Source organism: Nomascus leucogenys, chromosome 3, assembly GCF_006542625.1.
Source record: "Nomascus leucogenys isolate Asia chromosome 3, Asia_NLE_v1, whole genome shotgun sequence".
NCBI classification, from domain to species: Eukaryota; Metazoa; Chordata; class Mammalia; order Primates; family Hylobatidae; genus Nomascus; species Nomascus leucogenys.
In genome coordinates, this window is record NC_044383.1 from 65,829,909 (window position 1) to 65,856,410 (window position 26,502).

Genomic DNA, 26,502 nt, shown 5'->3' on the forward strand with positions numbered 1-26,502 from the left:
AAGTCTGGGTACCATCAAAGTAGAGGGCTGGGTCATAGCACACAGCAGCTTAATTGTAGCTTCCCATGTGAGGTCTTGTATGCCCTTTCTTAGTAAAACTTTGCAAACATATTTTGCAAAATATTACTCACGAACCCTCAATAAAAAATAGAACAGAGTGGAACACTTTTAATTAAAGCATTACAGCAGCCCAGACCCTTGCTGGCTTTCTCTGTCTCTGGGAAAGGTTAATCTGGGGGTGAGGGAAGTAATTTTCGAACAATAGAGATAAAATAAGGACATAATCACTGACAAAGTATACATTAAAAGTATTATATTCTATGTATATAAATCAATGGCAATGTGTCTGAAGACTTCTCTGAAAGGGATAAATGTTTTCAAAAGAAAATTACTGAAATGATTTAAGAGGAGGTAAAGACCAATAAGCTTTAGGTATATTAATGGAATCATTAATGTATGTTAATTACAATATTACAAATTTATTAATTTCAAAATTAATGAATGTTCAAAGTGCCGAGTAGTAGAGTGTGGCTATCACATGGGGTAATTAGGGAATCAGGCAGTCTTGGAAGGCGAGTTAAGAACAGTCTTCTATGCCAAACTGAAAGGTTACTGTTACTATTTGCTGCCAATGAAGGACCAGGGAAGACTCTAAACAGAATAAATTCAAATTTGTGTTTAAATAACATACATTTGGCAGTAATTAACAGAGGAGATATGAAAGTAATGAAGACCAGTTAGGAGGTATTCAAATAGTACAGGCAGAAGAAGATGGCATTACAAGTGAAGAGGAACCATTTGAATTAAATAACAAAATATGGAATGATGTGGTGAGTGGAAGGATGGGATGAGGAACAAAGGAAGAAGTTTGGATGACTATGACAAAATTGTTATTTGAATAACTTGGTAGATGGAAATGCTAAAATTAAATGCAAGACAAAAATTAGAGGCATGTTTTTTCAGCCATCAAACAGTGAGTATTTGCCAAAAATGTGTTATTTTCTGGGGGCACACAAAAAAAATTAAGCCATTCTGCCTGCATTTAAGGAACTCACAGCTGTCACATGGTGAGTCATACAAAAAAAATGGACTATGCAGTTGAATAAGAGCTGCAATAGAAGTATATATTTGTGTTGATAACAAGAAAGGTATTATCAATTCTATATTGAAAAAGATTACATTTCAGGGAAGAAAAATAATAAAATGGGTTTAAATATGTTAAGTTTAGGTTACCTATATTTTTCCAAGTGAATCTGTCCATTAAGCAGATGAATATGTTAAGTCAGATGCTATCTGTGTTAAAGATTAAAATCTGACAGTTTTCAGAAATTAGAAAGTAGCTAAAGTTATAGGAACAAATGAGATCACTCAGGGAGAATTTCTAAAGTAGAAAAGAAGATTTAAGAATAGACTAGAGTGAGAATGGTAGCTATTATGGCATGTCAAGTACAATGAGAAATATTGATAGTTTTTCATACCTTTGTTGTCCTAGTTTTATTTTTCCTGCATTGAAGATCTTGTTGGTGTGCTAAATGATGTTTTATTTAGTAAGAGAAAGGAAGTGGGATCAGAGCTTTGGGGCCTCAGATTTTTGACAGAATCAAATAGCAAATCATGATGATTAACTGTTAACAGAGAAATCAGGGATGAAAAAGTAATGCTAGATTGGCAGTGACAGTGAAGGATGAGAAAGAGTGTTCTAAAACATTGTTTCCTTGGCATTGCTTTGGTCAGATGCAGAGCAGTTCTTCTCATGCTTTAAATGAAAGAATGAAGTAGGTACAACCAAAAGGAGAAATGTTAGTTCTGCTGATTTTTAGAAGTTCTTTTCTGTGGGGGAAAAATATATGTAGCACACATAACAGCTGTACTAACATCAACAAGAGAGTAGTCAATAATTTTTATCAGCACTTAACAAATTTATCAGTGTTTATGGATTAATAGAAATGTGAATGTCTAATGTGAAGAAATTATTCAAGTAAATGTAATAATTTAGTCTATGAAACTCATGTCATCTAAATCGATTTTTTAATTCTAAAATAAGCAAAAATGTATAATGTGGTAAAAAAGTTTAGTATAATTTATATATACGATATTATAGTATATACAGTATTATATTTACATAGTGTTTGTACTATATGTAAATATTTAAGATATTGATAATCATAATCATTTTAATTGTAATCACTGAAAATTATAAATTGATTCTTATTTATATATAGTATTTAAAATTTCATGCATCTTGAGATTTAATTTTACAATATTGCAATAATGTAGGTAATTATAGTTTCTAAACCTTTGAATATTATTGGTTAGATTTAATTTTTAATGAATGCTTCTTCAGGAAAGGAGATACATGGACTTATAACTGGTGATATTCATTTAAATCACAGATTTTAATAAAATTAGACTCATAAGTGGAAAATGTAATATTTTTAAATTAAAATAATAATTGCATCATTTCAGTCACCTTTTTTATAAACTTAGTCACAGAGTTTGTATGATGTTCTTTCTGGGGAAGGTGAAAAACTACTCAACAAAACCATCAGCAGTATTAATTTTTAATTTCTATTGAGTAAATCAAATCTATTTCCATTATAGCAAAGAAATAGCAAACAATATTCTGTTTCTTCTGGTACCAAGAAATACAATAAACTTGTATATGAATAATTTGTGACCCATTGTATTTGTGGCTTTATGTGTATTAATGTGTCAGACTCTGAGGTTAGCTCATAGAAGGCCTTTATAGAAGGCTAAGGGGATTTGTGCTGTAGACAAAGGAGCATCATTTCTATTCAGAATCAGTAACTTTTATTCTGCTAAGTTGCATTGTGTTCACAGTAAAGATACTCATCTCTTTTGTGTTTTCTTTACAATATTCTGTTGTACTCTCTTGGATAAAATTTCAATGAGTTGTTATTGACAGTGGCCTTGATTCATACTATAGAACTACGCTTGGTAAAAATTAAAATAAAAATGATAATCCGTACTTTTATCATAAGTTAATTCAAACTCACTACTGTGCTTTCATAGCTTCCTTTGCCAATTTGAGATTTTTTTAATATAATTTAGGAACTTAAAAGATTCTCCTTCTTGGTTAATTTATTAGATGTTCCCATGACTCAAAATTAACTTTATTTTGTGAATCATATCAAAGTTAATATGATTAGTTTGATAAGTCTATATGATCTTTTAAGACATTCAGACATTGCAGAGTATATTTTAGATGTTATTTTGTAATCAGAACCCAGTAATTCAATACTATAAGTAATATAGTATGCTATATGTAAGATGTTTAATACATGTTTCATATAAAGACCTTGTTGGTTTTTTCATTTATAATTGGAAAAGAAATAAATGTGGAGTATGTTCAAATAGCATCGCCTAAAGAGGCTTTTGGAAGCAGCGGGAAAACACTCTGCCTAACCCCAATTAGTCTCGTTTTCCATATTCAGGCCAGTTCTGTTTTTCAACATATCCACTAAACATGGTGATAATGAAAATTAATATGGAATAAAGCTGGATGGAGAATGACTTTGACGAGTTGAGAGAAGAAGGCTTCAGACGATCAAACTATTCCGAGCTTCAGGAGGAAATTCAAACCAATGGCAAAGAAGTTAAAAACTTTGAAAAAAAATTAGACGAATGTTTAACTAAAATAATCAATGCAGAGAAGTGCTTAAAGGAGCTGATGGAGCTGAAAGCCAAGTTTAGAGAACTACGTGAAGATTGCAGAAGCCTCAGTAGCCGACGCGATCAACTGGAAGAAAGGGTATCAGCAATGGAAGATGAAAAGAATGAAATGAACCGAGAAGGGAAGTTTAGAGAAAAAAGAATAAAAAGAAACGAACAAAGCCTCCAAGAAATATGGGACTATATGAAAAGACCAAACCTACGTCTGACTGGTGTACCTGAAAGTGACGAGCAGAATGGAACCAAGTTGGAAAACACGCTGCAAGATATTATCCAGGAGAACTTCCCCAATCTAGCAAGGCAGGCCAACATTCAGATTCAGGAAATACAGAGAACGCCACAAAGATACTCCTCGAGAAGAGCAACTCCAAGACACATAATTGTCAGATTCAACAAAGTTGAAATGAAGGAAAAAATGTTAAGGGCAGCCAGAGAGAAAGGCTGGGTTACCCACAAAGGGAAGCCCATCAGACTAACAGCTGATCTCTCAGCAGAAACTCTACAAGCCAAAAGAGAGTGGGGGCCAATATTCGACATTCTTAAAGAAAAGAATTGTCAACCCAGAATTTCATATCCAGCCAAACTAAGCTTCATAAGTGAAGGAGAAATAAAATGCTTTACAGACAAGCAAATGCTGAGTGATTTTGTCACCACCAGGCCTGCCCTAAAAGAGCTCCTGAAGCAAGCACTAAACATGGAAAGGAACAACCAGTATCAGCCACTGCAAAAACATGCCAAATTATAAAGATCATGGAGGATAGGAAAAAACTACATCAACTAACGAGCAAAATAACCAACTAACATCATAATGACAGGATCAAATTAACACATAACAATATTAACTTTAAATGTAAATGGGCTAAAGGCTCCAATTAAAGGACACAGACTGACAAATTGGATAAGGAGTCAAGACCCATCAGTGTGCTATATTCAGGAAACCCATCTCACGTGCAGAGACACACATAGACTCAAAATAAAGGGATCGAGGAAGATCTACCAAGCAAATGGAAAACAAAAAAAGACAGAGTTTGCAAACCTAGTCTCTGATAAAACAGACTTTAAACCAACAAAGATCAAAAGAGAAAAACAAGGCCATTACATAATGGTAAAGGGATCAATTCAACAAGAAGAGCTAACTATCCTAAATATATATGCACCCAATACAGAAGCACCCAGATTCATAAAGCAAGTCCTTAGTGACCTACAAAGAGACTTAGACTCCCACACAATAATAATGGGAGATTTTAACACCCCACTGTCAACATTAGACAGATCAATGAAACAGAAAGTTAACAAGGATACCCAGGAATTGAACTCAGCTCTGCACCAAGTGGACCTAATAGACATCTACAGAACTCTCCACCCCAAATCAACAGAATATACATTTTTTTCAGCACCACATCACACTTATTCCAAAACTGACCACATAGTTGGAAGTAAAGCACTCCTCAGCAAATGTAAAAGAACAGAAATTATAACAAACTGTCTCTCAGACCACAGTGCAATCAAACTAGAACTCAGGATTAAGAAACTCACTCAAAACTGCTCAACTACGTTGAAACTGAACAACCTGCTCCTGAATGACTACTGGGTACATAATGAAATGAAGGCAGAAATAAAGATGTTCTTTGAAACCAACGAGAACAAAGACACAACATACCAGAATCTCTGGGACACATTCAAAGCAGTGTGTAGAGGGACATTTATAGCACTAAATGCCCACAAGAGAAAGCAGGAAAGATCCAAAATTGACATCCTAACATCACAATTAAAAGAACTAGAGAAGCAAGAGCTAACACATTCAAAAGCTAGCAGAAGGCAAGAAATAACTAAGAGCAGAGCAGAACTGAAGGAAACAAAGGCACAAAAAACCCTTCAAAAAATTAATGAATCCAGAAGCTGGTTTTTTGAAAAGATCAACAAAATTGATAGACCTCTAGCAACACTAATAAAGAAGAAAAGAGAGAAGAATCAAATAGATGCAATAAAAAATGATAAAGGGGATATCACCAACAATCCCACAGACATACAGTCTACCATCAGAGAATACTACAAACACCTCTATGCAAATAAACTAAAAAATCTAAAAGAAATGGATAAATTCCTCAACATATACACCCTCCCAAGACTAAACCAGGAAGAAGTTGAATCTCTGAATAGACCAATAACAGGCTCCGAAATTGTGGCAATAATCAATAGCTTACCAACCAAAAAGAGTCCAGGACCTGAGGGATTCACAGCTGAATTCTACCAGAGGTACAAGGAGGAACTGGTACCATTCCCTCTGAAACTATTCCAATCAATAGAAAAAGAGGGAATCCTCCCTAACACACTTTATGAGGCCAGCATCATCCCGATACCAAAGCCTGGCAGAGACACCACCAAAAAAGAGAATTTTAGACCAATATCCTTGATGAACATTGATGCAAAAGTCCTCAATAAAATACTGGCAAACCGAATCCAGCAACACATCACAAAGCTTATCCACTATGATCAAGTGGGCTTCATGCCTGAGATGCAAGGCTGGTTCCACATACACAAATCACTAAATGTAATCCAGCATAGAAACAGAACCAAAAACCAAAACCACATGATGATCTCAATAGATGCAGAAAAGGCCTTTGAAAAAATTCAGCAGCCCTTCATGCTAAAAACTCTCAATAAATTAGATATTTATGGGATGTATCTCAAAATAATAAGAGCTATCTATGACAAACCCACAGTCAATATCATACTGAATGGGCAAAAACTGGAAGCATTCCCTTTGAAAACTGGCATAAGACTGGGATGCCCTCTCTCACCACTCCTATTCAACATAGTGTTGGAAGTTCTGGCCAGGACAATCAGGCAGGAGAAGGAAATAAAGGGTATTCGATTAGGAAAAGAGGAAATAAAATTGTCCCTGTTTGCAGATGACATGATTGTATATCTAGAAAACCCCATTGTCTCAGCCCAAAATCTCAAGCTTATAAGCAACTTCAGCAAAGTCTCAGGATACAAAATCAATGTACAAAAATCACAAGCATTCTTGTACACCAAAAACAGACAAACAGAGAAGCAAATCATGACTGAATTCCCATTCACAATTGCTTCAAAGAGAATAAAATACCTAGGAATCCAACTTACAAGGGACGGGAAGGACCTCTTCAAGGAGAACTACAAACCACTGCTCAATGAAATAAAAGAGGATACAAACAAATGGAAGAACATTCCATGCTCATGGGTAGGAAGAATCAATATGGTGAAAATGGCCACACTGCCCAAAGTAATTTATAGATTCAATTTTCTCAAGCTACCAATGACTTTCTTCACAGAACTGGAAAAAACTACTTTAAAGTTCATATGGAACCAAAAAAGAGCCCGCATTGCCAAGTCAATCCTAAGCCGAAAGAACAAAGCTGGAGGCATCACGTTACCTGACTTCAAACTATACTACAAGGCTACAGTAACCAAAACAGCATGGTACTGCTACCAAAATAGAGACATAGATCAATGGAACAGAACAGAGCCCTCAGAAATAATGCTACATATCTACAACTATCTGATCTTTGATAAACCTGTCAAAAACAAGAAATGGGGAAAAGATTCCCTATTTAATAAGTGGTGCTGGGAAAACTGGCTAGCCATATGTAGAAAGCTGAAACTGGATCCCTTCCTTACACCTTATACAAAAATTAATTCAAGATGGATTAAAGACTTAAATGTTAGACCTAAAACCATAAAAACCCTAGAAGAAAACCTAGGCAATACCATTCAGGACATAGGCATGGGCAAGGACTTCATGTCTAAAACATCAAAAGCAATGGCAACAAAAGCCAAAATTGACAAATGGGATCTAATTAAACTAAAGAGCTTCTGCACAGCAAAAGAAACTACCATCAGAGTAAACAGGCAACCTACAAAATGGGTGAAAATTTTTGCAACCTACTCATCTGACAAAGGGCTAATATCCAGAATCTACAATGAACTCAAACAAACTTACAAGAAAAAAACAAACAACCCCATCAAAAAGTTGGCGAAGGACATGAACAGACACTTCTCAAAAGAAGACATTTATGCAGCCAAAAAAACACATGGAAAAATGCTCATCATCCTGGCCATCAGAGAAATGCAAATCAAAACCACATGAGATACCATCTCACACCCGTTAGAATGGCGATCATTAAAAAGTCAGGAAACAACAGATGGTGGAGAGGATGTGGAGAAATAGGAACACTTTCACACTGTTGGTGGGAGTGTAAACTAGTTCAACCATTGTGGATGTCAGTGTGGTGATTCCTCAGGGATCTAGAACTAGAATTACCATTTGACCCAGCCATCCCATTACTGGGTATATACCCAAAGGATTATAAATCATGCTGCTATAAAAACACATGCACACGTATGTTTAATGCAGCACTATTCACAATAGCAAAGAATCGGAACCAACCCAAATGTCCAACAACAATAGACTGGATTAAGAAAATGTGGCACATATACACCATGGAATACTATGCAGCCATAAAAAATGATGAGTTCATGTCCTTTGTAGGGACATGGATGAAACTGGAAACCATCATTCTCAGTAAACTATCTCAAGGACAAAAAACCAAACACTGCATGTTCTCACTCATAGGTGGGAATTGAACAATGAGAACACAGGGACACAGAAAGGGGAACATCACACTCCAGGGACTGTTGTGGGATGGGGGGAGGGGGGAGGGATAGCATTAGGTGATATATCTAATGCTAAATGACGAGTTAATGGGTGCAGCACACCAACATGGCACATGGATACATATGTAAAAAACCTGCACATTGTGCACATGTACCCTGAAACTTAAAGTATAATAATAATTAAAAAAAGAAAAAAAAATTAATATGATTAGAAAGCAATTCAACAGCAAATGTTTATTGCTGATAATTGTTGTTTCCTGTCATAATTTTCATAAAACCTGTCAGCACTGAAAAAAGGTTCAAAGAGTGTGTGAGCCAGAAAGTAGGCAGGTGCACCTGAATTACATAATAGATGTGCTCCTGCAAAGCAACATGGAAGTAATTTTTCAGCAAATTGAATTATATTTTCATTGTACTTTGTGAGTTCATTGCTTCTCAGACTAAGCAAAACCTAATTATAAAACCAAATAATTTAATTCATACATAAACCCATATAGAAAGGCTACCCTTTCTCAAACATTTTCTCATGGACTTAGTAGTGTGAAAAGCCCTAACAAGAAAAATGCTGGAATCTCATCATTACCTTTTCTCATCCCATTTTATTTATAAAATATTTTCTGGTTTTTGTTTTCAAACTACCACTTATGATCATTTTAGTTGTATTTGTATTTATCAAAGGATATAGCATTTGCCTAACATGTGCAAAATTGGACATGCCATAGGGGGATCAAAGGTGAATCAAACACAGATCTTTTCTTCAGAGAATGTATACTGTAGGAGGATAGATGAGATAGGCTTATGGACTTTCCTTTTTATCTAGTCTTCCATCTCACATTAGTTTCAATGCTCCTGGTGACAACAAATGTCAGGAAAAATGGTCAAGGGAACATGATGGCACATTTGTCCAGGACCTCCCCAAAACATCTTCAACTCCTAACTTGGGGTTTCCTTCTGTGAAGCTAAAATCTAAGCTCCATTAGGGTAATCTTTGTATATTTGCTCAACACTGTATTCCTTGACGAGTACTTGGGATGTAGTAGTCACTTGATAGATGTTTGTTGAATGCGTTGAATTCATTAGTGACTCCCAGTAATACAGGCAAAAATAACAAGAAGAAACAGTGTCTAAAACCATATCTATGGTAGAATCAACAGATACGCAACATCCAAATAGTTTCCAAGTTATATGCTAAGGATCCTATTTATTTACAAGCCAAGTCCATCTCTTTGTAAACTTAACCATTTTCCTCTACTAATGGCATCCAAATTCATATCCAAACTTCTCCTAGTGTCTAGCTAGTTACATTGCATCTTAACTTGATTGGTATATGGCTTTTCTTCTATCATTAAACATTGATGCACGTGCATTTCAGCATCTGCAAACCTTCTGCTCCATCAGTGACATTCCAACTATGTTACAATAATTTCTGGTCACAAGAAAGGAAACTCACCTCCTTAACTCACATTTTCCCCAGTGTCTTCTTAGAATTCACATGCTTAGGACATTCTATTTCTACTAATAAAAGTCACTTCACTGCCTTCATCCAAATTATTAAGTTTACTATATTATCAATTCTATATTTATGCCAACAATTGTAACGTAGGATAAAAAACAATACATAGACTAAAAATGTTGTGGATACAATGCTTTGAGGGGTTCAAATTTGGGAGAATATTCAAGTAGGCCTTGAATTAAGGGAGAAATTTTATACCTAGGATTTGAGGAAGAATGTTCCACAAAGATAGAACAGTATGAACACAAGTAGAGCAACAAAAGAAAGTTGGTTCAACCTTACCAGGAGATATGTATGTGTAGAAGCAATAAAAAGTAAGACCATGGAGGGCCTGGCTTACTTGATAATTATACTGTAGCCACTGAAGTTTTTGACCAAAGGTCTCAGGTAATTATGATTGAATAAAATTGACATGGCAGCAATGACAACTAATAGACACTGTAGGAAGGAAAGCGAGTTAGAAAGAAGCCACTGCAACAGTTCAGTTGAAACAATGAGAACTTAAAAAAGGGTTGTGGTAGCACAAGGAAAGATAAAAGATTTGATTTAAGCAAGTGTCAGCATCTAGCAACTAGTTTAGGAAGAGACGAGTAGATAATGATGCTGGGTTTCTAAGCTTGGAACACTAAGTACTATGAGTTAGAAACTGAAGGAGCAGCAGTTGTAGAAAAGTCAGAAATGATTAGAAGACTCAAGACAGAGGACAGAGCCTTGGAAACTATGTGTGTTATAAAGTGGTTGAAGAAACAGTCTGCAAAAGGTAGGTAAGAAGACAGCCAAAATACAGAACAGTGTCATGAAAGACAAGGAAAGAGAAAGTTTTAATAAAAATGAGGGCTTAGTATTATGGAGATTTCTAGGCATCAGTGCTCATAAGCACTGATGAAGGACTTGCTAACAAGGCCTTAATAACCTTTGAAAAAAACAGATTCAGTAAAATGCAGAGCCAGGTAGGTAAATTTCTAAGAGTAAAAGATTGTGTGTAGAAGGCCAAGAAACGGTAACTTTTGTGATACCATATAACTTAAGTCAAGCAGTTTAGTAATAGATAAGTTGTATTGTTTATATCTGATTCTCACAACTAACCTTCACAAGTTATAGGCATAAACAGGATATTAAAAATAAACTTTCTTTTCCACAACAGGATATAACACTGTAAACAAATGAGGTGCCATACCTGAAAGCAAGATTTAACTAGAAAGTATTCTTGATTTAAAAAGGGTTCGTATTTGGACAAGAGGATTTTAAGAGATAATTTTGAGAAAATGTTTTTGAAGGTGGCTATCTTGCGGACTTCACTCCCCACCCTCTTCCACCCACCGTATCTGACAATGTGTTTGGGGATAGCTACAGCTGGATCACTTGGGAAGTAGCACCATGGACTGTTGATCTACAGAGTCATACATTCATAGCTGAGCTATAGCAGCCCTGTCTGTATATGTGTGTGTGTGTATGTGTGTGTCTGGAAGGAGAAGGTTGGGGAGAGAGAAAGACAGAGAGCTGGGCAGGGTGGCTCATGCCTATAATCCCAGCACTTTGGGAGGCCTAGGCACTTGGGGTCAGGAGTTCAAAACCAGCCTGGCCAACATAGTGAAAACCCATCACTACTAAAAATACAAAAATTAGCCAGACATGGTGGCATGCGCCTGTAATCCCAGCTACTCGGGAGGCGGGGGTTGCAGTGAGCAGAGACTGCACCAGCGTTCCAGCCTGTGCAAAAGAGCAAGACTGTCTCAAAAAAACAACAGAAGAAAAACAGAGACACAGAGTTTGGTTGGAAATTAACTATACCCTACAGTAGGTCAGGAGATGACAGAGAATTTAAGAGTCTTTACCACGGACTAGATATGTACCCCTCAGGAAAAGCAACTGGCCTGAAGTCATTTTCTGTTCTTCCCAAATGCTGCTTGTTAAGTGACTAAGATGGCCTTAACACTCTTCTTAGCTTAACTAAACGTTAGAAAGGTTTCTTCCTAACTCTAGGTCCCTGGTCTCCCTTTTCTTTGAGCATTTACTTGAGAAAACTTTCCGTATTACATTATTTCTCTGTTGCCTTTGAAACATAAATCTTTTAAAGATCTTGTCAGTTTTACCAGCCAGGAATCTTTCTTAAGGTTCTTGGAACCACTGCTCCCCTGAAATGTAATCATAAAAGAAGATAGCAGCCCATCTGTCTACCTCTAGGGGAGGATATAAGACTGACTTCAATGGGTGCCTTGATTCCCAGTTGTAAAACTATGTCCTAATACAAAGATAAGAGAAAGTTTACTTATCCTTTGAGTAAAGCCAATTAGCAAACACAGACAGCCTGTGTTCTGTCTCATTCCAGCTCTTAAAAACTCTCCCACCGTTTATTACAAAGGAGTTGAGCTCAGACTGAGTTCTGGCCTCTCCCTTACTGCAATAGCCTTGGGAAAAGTCATCCTTGCCTACTTAACTTAATCTGTGCAATGTTTGCACTTACACAGGCAAGTCATTGTCAACAACAAGAGTTTGAAAAATCAGAGCAAGACCAAGATAGAAGTGACCAGCCAACGAAGGGAGGGTATGGCTGCAAATCCTAGGCGTGGCAGTTGACAAAGGGTTTCCAAAGATTGAATAAATGCTCGTGAGTCATATTGTTGCCAGATCTAGCAACTAAAATTACAGGATTCTTAAATTTAAATTTCAAATAAACAGCACTATTTTTAGTATATTTCATGTGATGTTTGAGGCATACTTATACTAAAAACTTATTTAGGCTGGGCACAGTGGCTCACGCCTGTAATCCCGGCACTTTGGGAGGCTGAGGCGGGTGGATCACCGGAGGTCAGAAGTTTGAGAGCAGCCTGGCCAACATGGTGAAACCCTGTCTCTACTAAAAATACAAAAGTTAGCCAGGCGTGGTGACATATGACTGTAATCCCAGCTACTCGGGAGGCTGAGGCAGGAGAATCGCTTGAAGTTGGGAGGTGGAGGTTGCAGTGAGCCAAGACTGTACCATTGCACTCCAGCCTGGGCAACGAAGCAAGACTGTCTCAAAAAACAAACAAACAAACAACAAATAAAACTCATTTGTTATTTATCTGAAATTTGCATTTAACTGAGCATCCTGTATTTTATCTGGCATCCCTACCATGAAAGAAACAACCAGTTTTAAACATGTTCCATTCCTAAAGAACAAGATGCCTGGTTACAACAGCACAATTGCCATTTCTAACAGCTCTTCTTTGCTGTGTAGTCTTTCCTTTCCACCCCAGCTTGCTTTCTCCCCATTCAAAGCTGGAAGGGTCAGAAACAGCAGCTAACCTTAGGAGAGGTGATAAAAAGAGAAAAGAACAGAAACCAGGTTACTTCTGCCCCTCAAGGAAGACAGCAGGTGTCAGGCCACCCTACAGAGATAGGCTGGTGAAGGAGGATAGGAGAAATCATATCTCTGATGGAAGATTAAAATGTTACTAAATTTCTTAGACTGGATATTAGTTTCTCACTCACGGTATGACTTAGAGAGATGGTAAAAATAATCGGAAATACTAAATTTCCATCCAGTGGAAGAGAAAATTCCCCTCATTGTGAGAAAGACAAAAAAGAAAGTTGGCTGGGCACGGTGGCTCACGTCTGTAATTCCAGCACTTTGGGAGGCCAAGGTGGGCAGATTGCTTGAGCTCAGGAGTTTGAGACCATCCTGGGCAACATGGTGAAACCCCGTCTCTACTAAAAATACAAAAGTTAGCCAGGTGTGTTGACACACACTTGTAGTCCCAATTACTTCAGAGGCTGAGGCAGATGGATCACCTGAGCCTGAGAGTTTGAGGCTGAAGTGAGCCGAGATTGTTTCATTGCACTTCAGTTGGGCTGATAAAATGAGACACTATCTCAAAAAAAAAAAAAAGAAGTTGCATTTTCTTTTTTTTTATTACCAAACGTTAAAGAAGTTGCATTTTCAACATATGATGTGTTACACTTGTTCTGTGTACCAATTATATTTTAATAGATATGAATATAGATCTATAACAATGAAATGTTTCAAATTTTATGTGCACCAAGATTTTGTGAGATTATTTAAGATACAAATAATTCTATAAGTCTAAAACTAATAACCTTGCATATTATAGTAATACTACTTATAAAATACCTAAGTATTATTGAAAAGCACTAAACATTAATGAACATTAATAAAACTCCTCTGTGTGACAGTTCTCTAACCTTTGTGTGTCACAGAATTTTTTTCACTTTATTGACATATAATTACATCAAATAAAATTTATCAATTTTAAGTGTATAACTTGATGTTTGTAACCCAAAGGATAAATGCTTAAGGTGATGGATACTCCATTGACCCTGATGTGATTATGATACAGTGTATTCCTGTATCAAAATATCTCATGAAACCCATAAATATATATATACCTACAATGTAAACACAAAAATTAAAAATTAACAAAAAATACAACCTTCATATCACAAAATATCGCAAAAGAATCTGGTGAAACACTGATTTCACAATGCAAGTACACAGATTTTTTTCAGACAATTTTAGGTGTTTGTTATGTCTTAAAACCCATCCATGAATATCAAATTATAACTCTTATTCAGTCTTTTCCTCTGTACTGGTAGTTAATTATTTGAGGCAATAAATATAAATTTATTACACTTTATATCTAAAGTTCTTAAAATTGGACCTAATATTTTAAATATTAGTGTTACGTTTTTAAATGAATGCTAACTGTAAATGGTTTTTATCTACTTGAGTAGCAATATAAAGCTATCAGAACATATTAATACGATTTTCTTTTTTAGATGCAGATTTATTTTTTCCATCTTTCAATGGGAATTCCTATTTAGAACTGCCGTTTTTGAAGTTTATCCTGGAGAAGGAACATAACAGAACTGTTACCATCTACTTGACTATGAAAAACAAACAGTTTAAATGGAACTATTCTTTACAGTGAGTATTAAATGTTTGACTTCTTGTATGTCATGTTTCTTTCTCAAACGTTAATCTATTGAATCAATGATTTATTCATTTAAATATTGTAAGAGAACTTTTCCAGACCAGTGCATGAAGCATTACCAAAGAGAAATTTTAGTTCTTTGAAGTTTCTCTAGAAGTTCCTTTAATTTATGAGTCATTCAATGGAATGTGACTTACAAACACGATCTGAGCCGACAAGACAGAATTTAGCAAGCATATGAATTTGACAGCATATGTCTATAGCAGTAAAACATAAATGCTGCAAATATTTCAGAGCATACTTTTATGATATAAATCACTAAATATGAATTACAGTCAATACTTGATAACTTGGGAAAAGGCATTCCAAAGCTGGGGTTCATTTGACAATCAAGTAAATTCCTACCACTCTTTTAGCAACATCTATTATCTTGATATAAGCTGTTTTTTTTAAGTAGTATTAACAGTATTTACTTAAGGAAATGTCTTTACATCCAGAGTTCTCTGCATTATTATGCAATTTGTTCATAAAGGTCTCTACAAGCAGAATTTATGGGCTTCTTTCTTCTCTGAATGAACATCACTAAGGTGTATTACCAGCACTATTCAAAATTTGACAATTGTTTTCTTTTTTGAAATAAATGCACAATCATTTTAACAATTCCTCATATTGGAGGTGTAATGTCTTTGGTACTTTAACAGATTATCCCTTGGACAGTATGGTCATTTTCTGCCATCCCCATAAAGTTACCAATGACTTTCTTCAGAGAATTGGAAAAAACTAAAGTTCATATGGAACCAAAAAAGAGCCCACATCGCCAAGTCAATCCTAAGCCAAAAGAACAAAGCTGGAGGCATCACGCTACCTGACTTCAAACTATACTACAAGGCTACAGTAACCAAAACAGCATGGTACTGCTACCAAAACAGAGATATAGACCAATGGAACAGAACAGAGCCCTCAGAAATAATGCCACATATCTACAACTATCTGATCTTTGATAAACCTGACAAAAACAAGCAATGGGGAAAGGATTCCCTATTTAATAAATGGTGCTGGGAAAAGTGGATAGCCATATGTAGAAAGCTGAAACTGGATCCCTTCCTTACACCTTATACAAAAATTAATGCAAGATGGATTAATGACTTAAATGTTAGACCTAAAACCATAAAAACCCTAGAAGAAAACCTAGGCAATACCATTCAGGACATAGGCATGGGCAAGGACTTCATGTCTAAAACACCAAAAGCAGTGGCAACAAAAGCCAAAATTGACAAATGGGATCTAATTAAACTAAAGAGCTTTGCACAGCAGAAGAAACTACCATCAGAGTGACAGGCAACCTACAGAATGGGAGAAAATTTTTGCAATCTACTCATCTGACAAAGGGCTAATATCCAGAATCTACAAAGAACTCAAATTTAGAAGAAAAAAAACAACCCCATCAACAAGTGGGCAAAGGATATGTACAGACACTTCTCAAAAGACATTTATGCAGCCAACAGACACATGAAAAAATGCTCATCATCACTAGCCATCAGAGAAATGCAAATCAAAACTACAATGAGATACCATCTCACACCAGTTAGAATGGTGATTATTAAAAAGTCAGGAAACAACAGGTGCTGGAGAGGATGTGGAGAATTAGGAACACTTTTACACTGTTGGTGGGACTGTAAACTGGTTCAAACATTGTGGAAGACAGTGTGGCGATTCCTCAGGGATCTAGAACTAGAAATACCATTTGACCCAGCCATCCCCATTACTGGGTATATACCCAAAGGACTATAAATCATGCTGCTATAAAGACACATGCACACGTATATTTATTGCGGCACTATTCACAATAGCAAAGACTTGGAACCAAGCCAAATGTCCAACAATGATAGACTGGATTAAGAAAATATGGCACATATACACCATGGAATACTATGCAGCCATAAAAAATGATGAGTTCATGTCCTTTGTAGGGACATGGAAGAAACTGGAAACCATCATTCTCAGTAAACTATCACAAGGACAAAAAACCATACATCGCATATTCTCACTGATAGGTGGGAATTGAACAATGAGAACACATGGGCACAGGAAGGGGAACATCACACTCCAGGGACTGTTGTGGGGAGGGGGGAGGGATAGCATTAGGAGATATACCTAATGTAAATGACGAGTTAATGGGTGCAGCACACCAACATGGCACATGTATACATATGTAACAAACCTGCATGTTGTGCACATGTACCCTAGAACTTAAAGTATAATAAAATAATAAAAAAATTTAAAAAAAATAAAACAGATTATCCCCTTTGGGGCAATTTATTATTTCCCAAACGATTTGCTCCGCTACTTTGAAACAGTTTGCTAAATTGATTCATCATTCTACACTTTCTATACAAATTATAAAAGATTTTATTATTTGACTATGAGTAAAATGCCTAAAAGAAGCATTTAGGAAAGCCGGGTGAAATTAGTAGTTTTTAACATTAAATTAAAACTAACAATTTATGTTATATTTTAGAAAGAAACCAACTTGCCAGGCTAGGCCAGTATCATTTACTCCCCACGAGCAGAGGCACCCATGTTTAAATGACAGCTTTAGAGCGTCTGACTGATTTATGTTGAGAGAGAAGAAAATACAAAAGAAAAACTTGTTTTTTATACAAAATCCAAGTGCTGGTAGATGACCATGAAATTTGGAAGTAATAGTGCATTGCAGAGTAAACAAAACAAAAACAGAACAAAAGACACAAACATAATAATTGAAAGACACAAAGAAAAGTGATTTTCTGGCTTTGCAATTTTTTAAGTTATATAGAATTGGAAGGCGTTTTCTTGGGGAAAATTTATTTCTACCAACTAAAAACAGCTCATAGTTAAAGCAGCACCCAACCACTGGGAATTCTCCTGCTCTGGGTGCATGCTCCTGGCTCATGTCCATACCGACACTTGGAGGGGTTATCTTTGAATACCAGAGAAATACATGCCAAGCATATATATACTCCATTCAAGTTCGTACTTTAATTTAAATCCAATAAAAGTCAAGCTGATGATAGTGCCATAGGATCATTTCTGCCTTCCTTATTCAATGACCTACAGAAACCATCAAACTAGAAATTATCAGTAAGAAAATAATGCCACTGTAATGATCATCCATTTCGGCCCTTGTCTTATATAATTGTTGTTGTTACAGTACCAGACACATCAAAGCTGTTTACTGGAGAGAGTTTCAGAGCCCATGAAGGGAGAAAATATTTTTGTTTGTAAAGCATTCTTTCTGTTCGTTTTTAAGGTGGTAATTTAATCCTACACTGTTGGGAATACCTCAGCAGAATGTTTCCTGGGTTGCTACTTTCTATCCTCTTAGAATCTGTCAGCCTCATAAAAGCCTCACAACAGATGAGCACAAAGATTTTTGTAATTCAGTTAGATACCGGTAATTTAAAAGGTGTGTCCCTTAACTTAGGGGATAACTGCATTTGCTTTGAAATCAGTATATTATGTGTAGGAGCAGTTAAAGTAGTGAGAAAATTAAAACAGATGTTTCACTTCAAATTTTAGGTGTTGATTTTGTTTGAGTTGCTTTGTTTTTAATTTTGCCATTTTTTTATTCCTAAACATTTCAGTTCAACTCAATTCCATTCCACAAACATTTTTTGAACATTTGTATTTTATATGAAATCAAATATTTAAGAGACAAGGATAGAGAACTATCAGGCTGATAAACCACTGTCAGCTTTGAATTATATTCCTGGTTCAAAACTGCACATTTATTTTGTCTCAGTTTGCCTCACCAACTAATTGATGTTGAAAAGGAACAAAAGGAAGATAAAACTTGAATCCTTACGGGGTTACAGTAAAAATCCTTAGAAAGCATAGCTTAAAAAAAACGCTCTGTGGGAGAGAGACAGCTCCGAGAGCAGCAGTCAAGATGAAAAGAAAGCTTTTTGAATCTGCCACTGAAGCAATTCAGAATTCTGGAACCTAGTCAAAGGAGCTACTAATAGGTCACGAGAGAAGGGATGAGACCACACAAAATTCTTTAGGTGCACTTTCAGAAAATGAGCTCTATTACACAAGCAGTATCAATCAGGAGGTTTTGTCATGGGATATATTACCATGCAGTTGGATCCATTCTGTGCTGCTTCTTTGAAAAGAAATAAGCATGCCATGTGGAAGTATGTGATCTTTGAGAATTATGAGCAGACATCTGACCAAGTCCCAGGAGGCAAATTACATGGGCAACTCCAGTGGGAGGAGAGGATTCAGAAGCAATCTTTATATTACTTAATGTTTGTATTTAAAATAGGAAGCAAAAGAAGGACCAATCTTAGATAAGAGTAATTGACACGCTAGTGGAATTATTGGGGCCCCTTCATTTGCATTTATAGAAGACTAAAAGATTTCTGATACTCCTGGAGAAAACAAATTAAATCTAAAGAGTCATAACACCTGCCTTTCTCTATAAAATGATTTCCAGCAGAATATACAATGTCTTCATTAGACACTTACTGTATTTCATTCCAATGATGTGGCTAGGCCAATGAAATCCCACAGAATTCCCTGTCATCATATTAGATAGCATCTTTTTTCTTCTAAGGAAAAAGATTGCTCAGTTGTTTTCATCAATTTTATTGTGTGTACCATAAAATTCTTTGAATATCTTTGTTCCTCCTTAATGAGTCCCAATAGAGCTAGCTGCAGACAGATATAGGAAGGAGTAGGTTGCAAACATGGATGGCTGAATTAATGCATTGTCATTCATGAGAAACTTCTATTCATTGTATTTCATCTTTTTTATGACAGCAAAGACAAATTCAACAAATTCTGAGTGCCTAAAATGTGCATAGCTTTCTTTGGGCAATGTGAGGGATACAAAGTTGAATAAGTGATGGTCTATATATCCCTAGTTTCTCACCTTTTAGTAGATAGCTACATAATTCTTTGGGAAACCTGGTTGTGACATGTCTTAAATTAGAAGTATAAATTAAGAACTGGCACAGAGATTCATTTTACCAGGCGTCTGTGCTTACATCTCCTCACTAAATAGCAAACACCTCTGTATTAGCCTGTTTTTACACTACTAATAAAGACATACCCAAGACTGGGTAAATTATAAAGAAGAGGTTTAATGGACTCACAGTTCCACGTGGCTGGGGAGGCCTCACAATCATGGCAGAAGGCAAAAGACACATCTTACATGACAGCAGGCAAGAGAGAATGAGAGCCAAGTGAAAGGGGAAACTCCTTATAAAACCATCATATCTCATGAAACTTATACCCTACCACCAGAACAGTATGAGGGAAAATGCCCCCATGATTCAGTTATCTCCCACCGGGTCCCTCCCACAACACGTGGGAATTATGGGAGCTACAATTCAAGATGAAATTTGGGTAGGGACAGAGCCAAAACCATGTTAACCTCTTAATCTTAAACTGTGTTTTGTAGTTCCCTATTCTCCCCACCCTCCTCAGAACCTCCTCTAGTGCCTTGCATAGTGTAGGTACTTGGCTAGAATAGTTCTTAAGTTTTGTTTGTGAGTTATTCAACCTTGATAGTTGTGATAAAAACTAAATAGGTATTGAATCTTTAGGAAATTATCCCATTGAACATTGTTGTAATTTCTTATAAATAGAAACGAACACACAAATTTCAATGGTTTAGTCAAAATGTAGCTTGAAACAAAGATAATGTTTTCACGCATTTACTTAAAAAATCAGGAATATAGCAGGAGTTAGCAAGTTTTTCTATAACCATCAGAAATAGATATTTGAAGTAGATATGTTTGCAAGCTGCACAGTTCAACTCTGCCATAGTAGCCTGAAAGCATCCATGAACAATATATAGATGAATGAGTGCAGCCATGTTTCAATTAAGCTTTATTTACAAAATCAGACAGTGTCAGAATTTGGTCCATGGGCCATAGATTGCCAACCCTTGACCTAGAATTATGTGATTCATTAAACTTCACCTAAAATAGAACAATGATATTCTACTTATACAATTGAAATTTATGAAGAAATAAGTCAATGAGAGATACATTTAACCTGCTTAAAACAGTGCTTGGCAAATGGCAGGCCTGAAATAAGTGACTTAGTCAGATAATGCTTTTAACTCCTTTCCTCTTGTACCTTGTCTAGGGAATTAAGGTCTTAAGATGCACGATTTTTGTCTAAGAGGTGTTACAAATGTTATATCCATTTAACAGCCATGTTCATCCTAGCAACAAATAGACTAAAAATTGTGGCATCAAAAACGGGAGAGTAAGAAAACAGACAATTGGTGAAATTTGGAGTTTTCATTTTTATTCATTTCACCCAAATGAAGAAGACCCATTTCCTCTAAGAGCTGTGTATTACTAGTGTTTTTTACTGGTTAAGCACAATTAGCGGACTTGAAAAAATTAAAATAGACTGTCTATAAATTTCAGAAATTGGCCTGAAGCCAATCTCCAATAGCGTGTAATAAACATGGATATAATCATTAATTATGTACCAGGCTGCAGCCATGATCCTTCAGTTCTCCCCAGAGCTTCTCTGTCTGCCATCTTCCCACTGACAAACTAGCTTATCCTAACACTGGTTATTATCAGCCCATGTCATCATTGTTGCTGTAAGCTGTCTTAAAATCATGAGCAACTGCTGCTGAGGTTGCTACTGGAATTACTGCTGTATACAAATCCAAACCTTTAGGGGGAGCCAGGAAAGGGGAATTCTAAAACTATAGAAGAAACATCTGTGTTCCAACAGAGATCTCAATGCAAGATAACCAAACAATCTTTATCATATATCATGAAGCAGCACCAGGCATAAAGAGATCATCTGACTGCTCCCACAGGTAGCCCTGATTGAAATGTCAGTAGATAACCAAGGATAGATTTGAACCCAAGTCAGTGTGAGCTACTGCACAATATAGGGTACGTCTATTCATCTTTCTATGTCTTAGTTTGACTACAAGTGATGCAGGTATGTTTATATTACCAAACTTCACAAGGTTTGAAATGTGTATCTATATAAGTGTTTTGAAAAACACAAAACAGCATAAAAATGTAAGGTATTTTTCTGTTAAGGTAGATGATAGAAATCCATGTAACTTTATGGAAATTTCCAGATTTAATAATCTAGGTACCTGATTTAATAGTTCTTTATCTGTATTGATAACTATTAATTCTATAAGGAATGATGTTAGATTTTATTTAATTCAAACCGATAACGAATGAACATCTTTTGAATATTTATAAATGATCTCAATTCAAATTGTTGATATTGGGAGCATTATTACAATAGCTCAATTAGAGAAGAATACCCATGTTTAATGGGAGTGGTACCATATAAACAATGAATATCTTCAATATTTCAATAAAGTGATAAAGTATCCATGTGTAGCAAATTCCAGATCTACAATTCAACTAACATCTAAGCAAACTAAAATTGTAAAATAGGTGACTAGAATATCATTGTTTCTCCATGTGATATTTATTTCTTTTTTATAAGACTAATTATATATACATATATATTTTCATATATCAGATTCAAACTTGTTAGGATTCTCTCTCTAAAAGCTATGAGATTTAGATACTGAAATCTATGTTTTGAGAGGAATACTGTTATTATTCATTGTTCTAAGCAGCACTTTTATGCTTAACAAATCTTAAATTAGCAGGCAATCATTTTATTAGGATAAATAAAATTTGAGAACTAGAGATTTTATAAAGTTTTGAAATGTAGTCTGGATAAAACATTCAGAAAAAAATCAATAAATGATTCATTTTAAAGCTTACTACAAAGCCTAAAAGCATAAAGAACTATTATCGCATTACTTCTGCACCAACTTAATATTTCAAGGAAAGGATAGGTTCATACTTCTCTAATGGATCATCAAGCATCTTTTCAGTGAAAGAACAGAATTACTTTCTTTCAACGGCTTAATGGTAAACTCTTCTAGAGCTTTCAAGTCCTGCCTGAAGATAGCACAGATTAGAACATTATGGGGAAAATGTTCTAGACACTGCCTTTAACATTTGCCATATATGTATTTGCAAACATACATATATATATATGCACACACACATCTATATATTTAGAAGGATTCACATTTGCTTGATGTCTAGATTCAATGAGCAATGTTGAACTAAATTTAATATGACATATGGATTACTCAATCCATAAGATTTAATGTAAAAATACATACATTTATCTAAGAATAGTCATTACTTAGAATTTTCTTCAGTAGTTCTATTTTGAAAATTCAAGTTTCTTTCTCTTTTCCTAATTGCCGCTAATTTTTCCATTCTAAAATCAAGTAATTTTTACCATAATCGTGTTTGAAAATTGTCTTTAATACTGTTTGGAAAAACCAGAGTTCCTCCTGAATGTGTTTATTCATAGCTTTTCTCTACTTATAGAATCCTAGGGTTATATGATACAAAGTCAATTGAGAGTGAAAAAAGTCAATCAAATGATATGTCTTTTCTTCCCTAAGGTGATTAATTTGCTATAGAATCATGGAAACACATCAGTAGCGTCAGATCCTCTGCTTTCCCACCTATCATCATATGTTACTTGCAAAACACGTTGAACTTTGTAAAAAATATTATATAAAACCGCAAATTGTTGTTAATGGAATAAATCAATATGATAAATTAAAACCTGTTAATATATAGCAGACCGTAAAGAGAACTAAGCTTCATTGTTCATTTTTGTTCCCATTACCTTTATTAAAGCAGTCTTATTTTATACTGTACAATAAAGCAGCTACAGTCCATAATGGGATGTTGGTATACTTGAATAAGACTATTCATCTCTGTCATTGATGTTAGTGGCTGAGCTTCCTTTAAAAATAACTCATTCTCGCATAGTACTACATACATCTTGTTGAATGTGTATAGTCAATCTTTAAAATTCAGTTTTTGAAGTTTTGAAAAACAAACCTTGTGCATATGGCACAACAGCTTGACCTAAATGCTCAGCTGTTCTGTTCTACCCTATGCTATATATCCTATTTTTAAGTCTTATCTCAAAAATATGAGTCTAAAATGGTAACATAAAGCAGTTTATAAAAAATATCAAGAAATAGAAAGCTTCTGAGTAGAAACAATAGAATACAGCAGGTAACAGACTGTCGTTTAGTGCATTAACACCCTCCCCACTCACAAAACGATGGGAGTGGAGAACAAGTCAACAATTCAAGAAAGAAAAACCACCTTATGCCATTTTATAATATGACCTTTTACAGACCAAGGAGAAAAACACACAAGTGCTGGTGCAGTTTTGTGTTTCTAAATATGCTCCATCTCCCAACCACCACGTCACCTCCACTCCAGAAAAAAAGTAGTCAAGAATACAAAAAAATTTTAATTATACTCTCGAATTCAGATAAAAGCAGCCTGATCAGCTGAATAGGAAGCCATGGGAAAAATAAGAAAAAATACTAAAGAGTAGAAGCCAAAAAAAAAAAAAAAAAAACAACCTGCTAATGGATCTCAGAAGATGCAGAAAAGAAAAAGCTGTATTGCCCTATGCCATGCAGTGGGCTAATATGCTCATTGTACAGGTGAAGTCCTCAGAAGTGATAAAAACCCAGATGGATTAAGTGGATCCTAAAATAGGACATTTAGAAGGATCTCAAATGAGTGATTTTCAACCATATGCCTTTTGTTATTCTAAATTATTAAAGCTTTAATGCTGTTGTTTTATCTGTTTCCTTACTTCTGCAATATTGATTTAGTCTATTTTTATTATTATGTATTACTTTGTGTTGCTCTCATACTGAATTTATATTCTCAGCTTGAAGCACAGCACTAATGGGAAACGTACTTCTGTGCCTTGGATTTTTTATGTCCCCCCTGCTCTATCTGTTTCTTCATCCGTGTTTTGAATTCTTCTTTTCTTCCCCAACTTGGTCATCCTCAGTGTGGGCATCTTTGTCCAGTGTGAGAGTAAAATGTTCCCTAGTATCAGGGTCCCCATTTGCACCGTTTTTATGCAAATCTTCCTCGGAGTTGGTTTTGGTTTTATTTGTTTTGTCATGATACAAATCATTCCTCCTTATATGTGTTGTGACGTCAAAAACTAGAATTAGCTGATTTTTCTTTGTTAAAGAATAATTTTTAAAAGGGTATATAAAATCAACACATCAAAGGTTTATTACTTATGTGGTAACTGGTGAGATATAACAAGTTCAAGAAAGAATTCAAGGGGCACAAACATGTATAAAGAATAAGGAATTCTGAAGTAAATTTACAAGTAGATGAAAAATAGTCTCCCCATGGGGTAATAATCAATTTCATTTCATCAGAAAATTAATATGCATTAGTGTAGTCAGGAATCATTTGAATTATTATTAGTTTTCTGCAACTTACAGTGTTGGGAAATAGCTCAGAACCATTCTTTGAGATCTGTTGCTTTTAATCCACTCTTCTAGAACCTGAGGTAGGGGAACAGATAACCCAGGTTTCTACATATTCTTGCAGAATTGTTAAAGAAACACTTATTAATGTTGAGCAATAAGTCTAGCTTCATTCTGGTTTCTGGTTTTTCCTTTTAAGTGGAGGTGAGCTCTAACACAGGGATACTCTGAGTGGATCCATAGACTCCTGAGGGACCCACAGGAGTTTCCAGTGTCCACAAGGTCAAAATCACCGTGTTGACATGTTCACTCATGGCGTAAAAGTCATAATGAATAAAATTATTAACACCTTAATATTAAGGCGGCAGCACCAAATCGTACTAGCAGTCATTGTATTCTTTTCCACTGTCCACTCAAAACAAAAATGGACACTTAAAAAAGTGTCCTTAGAGATGCAATAAAATTCAATAATCTTATTAAATCTCAACACTTGAGTATACAAGTTTTAATATTCTGTGTGTAAAGTTGGAAGTACACATTAAGAAAGTTGGCTACATACTAAAGTGTAATAGTTGCCTTGAGACAAGTTGCCAGTTTAACTAGACACTATGAAGACAAGTCAAAAAGTGACTAGCAGATAATGTATGGTTATTCAGACATGACTGTTTGGCAGCTATTTTCTGAAAAAGTAATAAAGTAAGCCTATTACCTCAAGGAAAACAGCTAATAGTATTTTTTGACAATGATAAAACTCAAGCTAAGAAAAATTAGAATTTTGGAAAAATCTACATTCCCCATAACGAACTTGAGAGCTTTCTAATATTTTCTGATTATCTTAATGGTAATATTAATGAATTTGATATCTCATTATATAATAAATGTGTCATATCTGAAAACTCTGCATAACTCTGAACCAACATTTTTCAAATGATCAATTAGTGATGTTATAAAATTATGAATAAGTAAACATCCATTCAAAGTGCAAGAAAGACCAATGACATTTTAATGTAACAAGGACGTGAAGTTCATTAATACACTTTTAGATTCCACACTGCAACTAAACTTTAAGGAACTGTCCTTTGTCCAGTTTGTATGTATTTGAAAAAGTTATTAAAATGTTCCTCCTCTTCCCATTACATTTTGTGTGAGGCTGAACTTCCTATACTTCAGCCAAAGAAACAATTCACAACAGATTGAACACAGAAGTAGATATAATAATCCAGCTGTCTCCTATTAAGTTTCAAAATAAAGATATTTGTAAAAGTATAGAATAATTCTCTTGCTGTTTCTTATTTGAAAAAAATATAATTACTTTTCACAAAATATGTTATTTAGGTTAACATGTAATGAGATTTTTAAAT

The 26,502-nt window shown here is 35.3% G+C and overlaps 1 protein-coding gene across 1 annotated transcript in view; it reads left to right on the top strand.

Moving 5' to 3' along the window:
• EYS (eyes shut homolog) overlaps positions 1-26,502 on the top strand; it is a 1,808,075-nt gene that overhangs the window by 1,422,229 nt on the left and 359,344 nt on the right. Inside the window, 2 exon segments of the mRNA XM_030809409.1 lie at positions 14,642-14,754; positions 14,756-14,789. Of these exon segments, the coding sequence (XP_030665269.1) occupies positions 14,642-14,754; positions 14,756-14,789 (147 nt within the window).